Source organism: Vipera ursinii (assembly GCF_947247035.1).
Source record: "Vipera ursinii genome assembly, chromosome: 7".
Lineage (NCBI taxonomy): Eukaryota > Metazoa > Chordata > Lepidosauria > Squamata > Viperidae > Vipera > Vipera ursinii.
The window spans coordinates 32,820,634-32,830,699 of record NC_139521.1 but is presented as its reverse complement, the minus strand read 5'-3'; the positions used below and the strand labels follow the sequence as shown (position 1 = coordinate 32,830,699).

Sequence of the window (10,066 nt, the reverse complement as noted above, 5' to 3'; positions counted from 1 at the left end):
AGGCGCTCACTCTGTTACGCGGCACTCGGGATTTGACCCGCCAAACTGCCATCTGATTGACAAGCTCAGTGTCCTAACCCACTGAGCCACCGCGTCCCTTACTTACTACTTAATTAAAACAATCCAAATCAATACTTTGCTTTTTTAAACAGGCATGTGAACAGTATGACCAACACATGAAGCAGGTGATTAAATATTTCCATTTTTAAATAACATTTTACCATCTAGGTACAATGGTTATTGTCTGTGTTTTATTAATGGTTTATAGGATCAGGGTTCAAAAATGAGCATTACTGTTATCAAATTGTAGGAGTTACAAAATGAGACTGCATTGACCAGCAAACTGTACCTTGATTAGTTAAAAAATATAAGAGTTCAGTAGTCTATTTAGCAAATAAAAAAGCACACTAGTGTGCTAAATTTTAAGGCGTATCTCTGCACACTTTACATCTTTAAAGAATTATTTACATTTACTACCAAGTGAAAATAATAATGGTATTTATTCTGCAAAACAGAACCAAGAAATAAAAAATATCTGGGACTCTCCTTTACTGTACAAAGATAACTCAGTTAATTGTGATAAAACATCATTTGCTAGTATAGGCTGTAACAGGTTCACTGTTCTGCAGTATTTCTTGAGGATTTCGTAGAGCAGGAGGTAAATTTAATGGTTTTGATTCTTCATCAAGAAGCACCAAATCTTCAATTTCTCTTCCTTTGTATTTCCTTTTACATAATTTCACAATAACTTTCTTCTTGAGAAATACTTTCAGTGCTTCCCTTGAAGCAACTGCTTTGGCATTTTCTTTACTTTTCCCGCAGCCAGTGCCCAAATATACAGATTTGCATCTCAGTTCACAAACTATACTTTCCTGAGAGCTTTTATTTTGAGGTAAATCTGCGAGCTCTTTCAGTGGAATAAATTCAACATCTAATGTTGCCTTTACAGACTGAATGGATGAGTTTAAGAGTTCTACATGGTTGACACTCGGACTAAATCCTCCAACAGCAACTAACTTCCAAGCAACAGCTTTGTAGAGTCTATTGAAAAATGGTTGCCTTTCTTTTGCATCTTCATTTGTCAACAATTTGCAGGGCACTTTAATAGGGGCTACACTTGTATGTGAACTACTTTTTGAAGCTAATACTGTAGTACTTTCCAAGCCAACTTTCTTTTCAACTGGTAAGACATTTTCAGATTTGTGCTTAATAGCTGGTGTAGATTCATAATTAGCAGCTTTGCTTTCTATTCTTCCTCCAGTTAAAGATACTGCAGGAGCTATCTTCTGGGTCACAGCAGAAGCTGCTGCAGGCACAACATCGGGAGTCGATTTTGAAGCTGAAGCAGATTTTGTCTTCTGAGATACGGTTGAAGCTGTTGTAGGCTCTACCTTTTGGGTCAAGGCTGAAGCTGCTGTAGGCAAAGACTGAGAGTTCTCTGGGGTTTTTGATATATCTTTTTCTAGATTCTTTAGAGATTCCTTATCTGTTTCCAACCTCAACTCTGCCTTTGTAGACTTTTCATTATTAACTTCAAACGGTTTGTCAGCACCAACAGCCTGCTTCTTGCAAGGACCTTCTGGAAAGCATAAACAAATTATGTATGTAATTCTGAGTAAATACAACTAACCTTATTTCCATAAAACACTACCAAGAGAACTAGAGCCAAAGAATCTACTTACTTTTTACCTTAAAGTCTAACCATACCTCTAAAGAAATAATTGAATTTTTCAAAAAGTTTAGATTTAATACAAAAGAAAAATAACCTCTCCCATGAATTTATAATTTGCATCAAAAAATTGGAGCTTTTTTCATTTTGGGTTCTTTGGGGGGTGGATGTAAAAAGGCAAACTGAATTATGAATTGTAACTATTTAGTGCTAGTTAACACCATCAACATAAAAAAATCACCTTACAAACTTTAAAATTTTAAGAATTATCAAAACAATAATTAAATTATTTCTAAGTATTAACAATTTTAACAAATAAACATATATTCCTATGTTAAACATATATTCCTATGTGTATTTGCCAGCTATGATCTGCTAACCATTGCTACTGGATATGCCTCGTTTCACCTTGGCAACCAGTTCATCTCTCAGAGTGTGGGTTGGAGCATTGGTCACTGTGATGCCTACAGCCATGTCCATCACCTTTTCCATCACTTGCGGAGAATATCTAAGCAGGAAAAGACAGAAATTAGCACTTTGAGGAAAATGGATTCTATGTTCATGACATTTAAAGCATCAAAGGCTTCTAAAACACAAGCATTGGGTTGGTGCATGTTAAACTATTTAGTTAAGCTATTTAAAGCATCATTCTGTTTAGAATGTCAAGGTGATGTACAATTGTTAAATTGTAATATAAAGTACAATAAATAAAAGCTCAAAACCTTGATTTTTAAAAAAAAAACAAATATCAAGTGTATGTACTTAGGCTAGTAACACATATTAGGCTCATCCCAAGAGATTACAATGGAGGTATTAGACAAGCTACTACAAGGATTTCTACTAATTGAATGTTGATTCAACTATTATGCTATATGTAAAGGTTTATATTATGTGAACAGAAAACATTTAGGATGACTTATCAAAAGTAACACCAAGAGACTGAAAGCAAGAATCAAGCATTTCAGTGAAAAGAAAAATACAATCCTCAAGTCAATGGGGATAGTTTAACTGTAGGTGCCCCATAAGTATTACAGCAATACTTTCCCTTCAATCCCCTAAATCTGGGCATAGAAGAAAAATAGTAAACAGGAAATTTATTTTGGAAGATTAGCCAAGAATTACAATGTATTAGAACCATTATATTCTGCCCTAAAACAGAGGACAGTCATACCAAATGAAGACATTATACTTTATCATAATAGCAGCTGCAATAACTAGATACAGATACACAAAAGACCACTTAAGGATTTCCACATTTGCCACTGTGACTTTTGTAAGAAAAAGTAGAATAAAAGATGATCATCTTGCAAATTTTCAAATGTGGGAGACTTCAAAGCAATCTTCCAAGCCACCTCCTCCCCAAGAACAAATCTCATATGGTAACATTTTTTCTGCAAATAAGATTGCTGTTGAAACATTTGCATCGGCTAGCTAGAAAAGACAACCACATTTAAAACAGCCAGTTCTATTGGTTAAGGCACTAGGCTAGAAATTCGGAGACTGAGCTCCAGTCCCGTTTTATCTGTGAAAGCTGGCTGGGTGACCTTGGGCCACTCTCTCTCTCAGCCAAACCTTATAGGCTTTTTGTGGCAAAAATAGGAGGAAGAAGTATTTGTTATGTTTACCGGCTTGAGTTAATTTATAAAAATGCTGAAGATGGAATTTTTTTAAAAAAATAGAAAAAAATCCCAACATCAGAATCTTCTTCCCCCGCTTTTACTATAATAAAATACGCCGTTTCTTGAAAGCACATTACTTAAATTTGTAATTCTTCACCAAAAATATTACTGCCACCAACTTACCGACACCCCAGGAAGACGTGGTTGGCCCACACCCTGGAGAAAGAGACCAGGCGACGGAGCTCCGCGTGGTCGGCGTCGTCCTTTCGGCTTACGGACAGACCCTCCGCATTGCGAATCAAGAACTCCCGCCGGTACTGCCAGTGCTGCTCGGGCTCACACTCGTCGCGCAACTTTTCTACCCAATCAACGCCGGTATCGCCCGTTTCTCCCGTTTCCTCGTCCCCCTGGCTAGACGCCGCGGCGGGCCCCGCTACCGGGGCGGCCTCCCCTTCGGCCATGGGCCGCAGGGAAATGGCACTTAACAACCGGCAGCTTGCAGCTCGCAGCTCGCTCTCTGACACAGGAATATTTAGTTCCGGCCTACGTTATAGGAACTGGCTTCCCGTTTAAACCGGCCCTAGCGCAAAAACCGCTCAACATCGCCCCCATCCCCCGGAGGTGATCAAATCAGAAGTTGCCGAATTATCATAGCCAAGATCCGGTTGCCTATTTATGACATAATTTCCGCGCGACCTGCCGCTTCCTGTTTATGAAACTTTCTGCCCTTCCTTCCCATCGTTCCTCCCGACTCGGTGTACTTTCCGAGGGAATGGAGAGAAGAAAGTGGTTTCTTTTGCCAGATTCCTCTCCGGATTGACTATGGATCTCTTGACCTGTAGGGCGGGAGAGTAAAGTAAATGATCAAAGTCTCTTGTGTCCACAACTCGTCTGGGTTCCCCTTCAATGCTTTTTGCTGAAAGTCTGTAAATTAAAAGGTTTTCTTAAGGTGTCTTTTGATTCCCGCGTCTTCTTGGTGTTAGGAATGGGGTTTTACTGGAGCAATCCAACCAAGAATGTTTTTTATCTTTTTGCAGACTTGAGCGAAGACAACCTAAAGTTATAGGCAAATTTAAGAAAGATTTTGAGATACTTAAATAGGAGTAGCAAAAGAGAACAAGGATGATCAAGGGAAGAGAAACTATGAAAATAGTTGACTCTCAGAATATACTCAAGTAGAGGCTCGGAAGACAGCTGACAGAGATCCTTTAATATTAATTCTGCACTCAGCAGGAAATGCAGTTAGTCTAAATATACCTTTCCAACTTTCCTATTCAAGCTACAACACAATGGTTTAATTTCCGAGATACTCTTATTTGTAACTCAAGCATATCTGACATTTAAAAAAAATATCTCAAGCTTCTATGCCGGTCCATTCAGAAGATTCTGAACAATTTATGCTTCTGCATTCAGTAATAGGTTAAAATAATTAAAACAATAAAGCTTCAGTTCCAGTATTCTGTTGAATCTGCTCATAATTCAATCTTCCAATTTACACCAACCCTTTTCTGACAGATTTTCAATACTAATAGAAACATTGTAGTGATGGGGCAGTCCTTAAATTGAAGGAAACACTATACAGAGAAGGAGGGCTATCACTCAGAAAATTCAGTATTTGGATTTGTGTTGATAATCTTGTTTGACAGTGGAAACAATTATCTTTCTGATCTCACCAGGTAGGCATTCCACTTGGAGCAAGTGCACTTGGGGATAGTCAGATTCTGAGCTAGATAGAGCTTTAAAAGAATAGCACCTTAAATTACAACTAGAAGTTAATCATCAGCTAGTGCAGCTTCCCCAGTAAAGGTGTCAGAAGGCAATGCAAACCCATAACTATTGGGGCCATTGTATTCTAAATCACTTGCAACCTCTGAATGTTCTATAGGAAGGGTTCTGTGTAAAATGAGTTGCAGTAATCCAAACCTAAAATGACAATGTGGCAACCGAGCAGTGTCTCCTTATTCAGAAATGGTTATACCTGACAGTTGTGCAAAAGCCTACTTTGCCATGGCTAATTACTGTTCTAGAAAGACCTCTCAGTTCAAGAATACCTCCAGATTACTAGCCAGCTGCATCTGGCAGAATGTAATTTCATTTAGAGTTATAGATGAATCAGTTAGTCATAATATCTTGCTGGCATTAAGCCTAGGTTTGTTTGAAACCAGTTAAGTATTCAAAATAAATATTGATAAGAGCAGGACACCCCCTCGTCACCCCAAAGAGAAAATACTTTGGCAAATACAGGAAGAACCCAATACATACTAGTCTGACTCAGTGGCAGGCTGAGGCTAAATAAACATTTAACACACACTGGCTACAAAATATCACATCTAAACCACAGGAATGCAGAACCGGCTAACAGCAATTAGCATTGACAGTATTGTGTTCTTGGTTCGGTTAGGCATTGACGAGGCAGAGCGGTGAAACAGCAAACATGTTTATTCAGTAAGCAGCCCTAAAGGCTGCTGAACTGCTATATATATACAGATCGCCTCTAGGCGGCAAACAATAGATTTAAAATAACAATTCCCGCCCAAAACACAGTTAACAGTCCTGGAGACCAGCAGTCACTGGGTCTCAAACAGTACAGCAAGAGTACAGCAATTAAGGTCAACACATTAAGCAACTGATTGCAGCAATTAAGGCCAATACATTACACCCTTCCCCCCTAGACAGTTCATAATCTCAACTGCTTGACATAATCCTGTAAATACTTAGGCGGCCTTTGTGACTGTTCTGAACATCTTGGGGTCGCTGGATACTCCCGGTCTGCCCACTCACCAGCCAGGCTGGGTAGACCAGGTCCTTGAGACCCGATTGCTTCAGGCTGACTCTAGCCCCTTTGACAGGCCTGTTCCGGTAGGTCCATTTGGGGAACAGAGTCTGCTGGGCTGGAAATCGGAGCCGCTTGCCAGTCCTGTTAAGTGGGTGCAGTCAGTGTGTCTGGAGAAAATTCACCTACGGCCAACCCCCCCCCATCTCCTCGGCTGAGAGTTTTGTCAAAGTATGCAGACTCTGCCGTCGGGCCGTTGTTGCGCCGCCCCTGTGGTTGGCCCACTTGAGAGCCTTGAGCCAGTGACTGGTTTGCAAGCTTCCGACGCAGTTGGTCGATGTGCCGTCAAATTACTCAACCATCTTCCAGGACCACTTCGTACAAAAGTGGCCCTGACACCTTAGCAAGCACAGCTACCACCCACAATGCCCCGTGACCCTAATTCTGGGCCCAAACCCAGTCACCAACTTGCAAACTTCGTGGTGGTTTTGGCTGTGCTGTGTCCGAGGCAACTCGGTCAGGGTGTAGCCAATCCAGCTTAGTAAATAAGTGCCGGCCCCATCTCAGTTCCGCTGGGCTTCTGCCTGTTGAGGTGCAGGGAGTTGTGCATTGGCAGAGTAAGAAGTCTGCCAGCTTGTGGTGCCAGTCCCCTGTGACGATCCTCTTTAAGGATTGTTTGGTCATTCGGACCACGGGTTCCACTTGGCCATTCATGGCCAGGTGGAAGGGGGGCGAAGTGGCGTGCCTTATTAATTGTTGGGGGCAATAAGCTGACTTTGTAATAATGCCGCTTGGGGTGTGTGTGAAAGCCCTAATAAGCAGGTATATACATAGAATGAAGGCTACTGCTAAGCTTGTAAGCCGCCCTGAGTCTTCGGAGAAGGGCGGGATATAAATGGAATTAAAATAAAAAAAATAAAAAACCCTTGAATCCTTGAACTGTACATTAAGCGTAGCTTCTCCTGAAGCTGCAGAAGAAACTCGTCACGAAGCCGACGATGGACCTGGCCGAGTTAACGATTGAAATCATGGCGTACAAAGATAGCCATCGGGAAGACGCGCTGCCGGCGGGAAATCCCTTCACAGGGTCAGTCCACCATGACTCCCCTAGAAATTCCGACCCGGGAACAGCCGAGCAGAAGACCGAAGTGGACGCCATCCGTCCGAGACCTGCCAACCCCCAAGCTCGCCGTGAGGGTGACAAAAGACCAGATCGGCCGGCCGGAGGCTCAAAGGAGACCACCAACCGCTCCAAGTGTGCCAGCTGCAGTGGCAACCATGCCAGGGCATCATGCAAATTTCGCAATGCCAAGTGCCATGGCTGCGGCAAAACCGGCCACATTCGCTCTGCCTGCCGCAGCACCAGCCGCGAGACCCTTCATGACTTGGAGGCCGCCCCGGAAGGTAATATTCCCCCCCCCAAATTGCCAGGGGACACCCTATGGTCATCTGTCATGACCACTAGCACGGACCAGGGGCCCTTAACCACCAGCTATATCCGCCCCAAAATTAAAATTCAGGTCCGGATACAGGGAATCCCTTGCGAAATGGAGGTGGACTCTGGGTCCTCAGTCTCCATTCTTTCCTGGGACACTCTACAAGGAATCGCGCGTCAGTGCAGACGCCGGTTCCCTATTACCCGCTCAAAAATTCTTCTAGCCGATTTCCAGGGCCCCCCTATCAAATTAAAAGGGGAAACTAAGCTCTCCATTAACTACCAGCAATTCCAGGGAGAACTAACAGCCCAAATCGCAGCAGGAAAACGAGCCAGCCTCATTGGCCTTGACTGGTTCGAACCCCTGGGGATAAAAGTAATGGGCGTTAACCACTCTCAGCCTCACCAATTACAAGCCGTCTGCCAACAATACGCAGACGTCTTTGACGGGACACTGGGGAAATTCAATGCCCCCCCATAGATCTAAAACTAAACCCAGAGGTCCTGCCTATCAGGATCAAGGCAAGAAGAGTCCCTTTCTCTCTCAAATCAAAAATAGAAGCAGAGCTCGACAGGCTAATTGGACTGGGAGTCATAGAACCCACGGAAGGGGGCACTTGGGAAACCCCCATAGTCACCCCTGTCAAGCCTAATGGGGAGGTCCGCCTCTGCGCGGACTATAAAGCCACCCTTAATCGTGCTTTAAACCCCCACGCCTACCCAGTCCCAGCCGTCAGGGATGTGCTCTCCTCCATTCAGGCAGGCACTATTTTCGCCAAACTAGACTTGGCCCATGCATTCTTGCAGCTGCCAGTCTCAGAGCAAACGGCCAATGCCCAGACCATAGTCACCCACCGCGGGGCGTTCAGGGTGAACCGCCTGCAGTTCGGAATCGCTGTGGCACCTGGAATATTCCAGGAAACCATGGAGCGAACTCTCAAAGGAATCCCAGGGGTCTGCCCTATTTCAATGACGTGCTCATCGCGGGGGAATCTGAGGAAATATTGGCTGATAGGCTGCGAGAGGTGCTTCAAAGATTCCGCACCGCCGGCCTCAAATTAAAGAAAGAAAAGTGCTCCATAGGGGTTCCCTCCACTGATTTTTTGGGTTACAAAATTGACGCCAACGGAATCCACCCCACGGATTCTAAAGTCAAAGCCATCAGGGCAGCCCCACCACCCAAAAATAAGGCAGAACTACAAGCCTTTCTGGGTCTCATAAACTTTTATCACGCCTTCCTCCCCCACAAAGCTACAATAGCAGAGCCTCTCCACAGGCTATTAGACAAAGGAGCCCAGTGGCTCTGGTCCCAAGCCCACAACGACACTTTTAACAAATTGAAACAGCTCCTTTCAAGCAAATCCACTGTCACCCATTACAAAGAGAAAATGCCCCTCTGCGTCGCTTGCGACGCCTCACCCTATGGCATAGGCGCTGTCCTCAGCCACCTCCACAGCGATGGAACTCAATCTCCCATCGCATACTACTCCAGGACCCTATCCAAAGCCGAGCGCAATTACGCGCAAATTGACAAGGAGGCCCTAGCATTAGTGGCGAGCGTGAAGAAATTTCACGATTACTTATACGGTCGGCACTTCACAATTTTTACCGACCACAAACCCCTTCTAGGGCTCTTCACCTGGGACAAATTGACCCCGCAAATTCTATCCCCTAGAATGCTTCACTGGACCACGTTCCTAGCAGCGTACTCTTTTAAAATCGAACACAAACCAGGCAAGGAAATGAGTCATGCAGACGGCCTTAGCAGACTGCCCCTGCCCAACTTCGACCCAGACCCCGCACCAGCCGGCCAAATCCTGGCTATCCAGGAACTGCCGGACCGCCCCGTATCTGCAAAAGAATAGCTGCTGCAACCAGCAAGGACAAACTCCTGGGAAGGGTTCTAACTTGGGTCTTAACCGGCTGGCAATCCACCTCTCCGGGTCCAGAATTTCAGCCTTACTTCCTAAGGCGCCATGAACTGTCAGCCCACCTCGGCTGCATCCTCTGGGGCAGCCGTGTCATCATACCCACCCCGCACAGACAACAAGCTCTAACCTCCCTCCACGACGGTCAACATGGCGTGGTCAAAATGAAATCTCTCGCCCGCAGCTACCTATGGTGGCCGGGGCTCGATGCGGACATAGAAAACTTTGTAGCTACCTGCTACATGTGCCAGCAGACCAGGCCACCCCTCCCACACGCCCCTGTCCATAAGTGGGAGGTGACTAAGAACCCCTGGTCCAGGGTTCATATTGATTATGCCGGCCCCTTCCAGGGGCAAAATTTTCTTATAATAGTCGATAGCTTTTCCAAATGGCTCGAGGTCATCCCTGTAGCTAGTACAACCTCAGCAGCCACAATCAGGGGATTGAGGAGGGTATTTGCCACCCACGGGTTGCCCGATGTCATTGTATCCGACAACGGCCCCCAATTTACCTCTCATGACTTCCAGATTTTCACCAGGGCCAACTTGATTAGGCACGCCACCTCCGCGCCCTTTCACCCCTCCACCAACGGTCTCGCAGAGGCCATGGTGAAGGCGACTAAAGAAGCCCTAAAGAAAATCA

General features: G+C 44.6%; 1 protein-coding gene across 1 annotated transcript; it reads right to left on the bottom strand.

Moving 5' to 3' along the window:
* Positions 1–481: 481 nt before the first annotated feature.
* CDKN2AIP (CDKN2A interacting protein) lies at positions 482–4,047 on the bottom strand. Its single transcript, XM_083367525.1, has 3 exons — positions 3,472–4,047; positions 2,050–2,177; positions 482–1,579 (listed from the first exon to the last, which is right to left on the bottom strand). Exons 1-3 carry the CDS (start codon positions 3,747–3,749, stop codon positions 588–590), a joined length of 1,398 nt encoding a protein of 465 aa, XP_083223651.1. The 5' UTR covers positions 3,750–4,047; the 3' UTR covers positions 482–587.
* Positions 4,048–10,066: the final 6,019 nt, after the last annotated feature.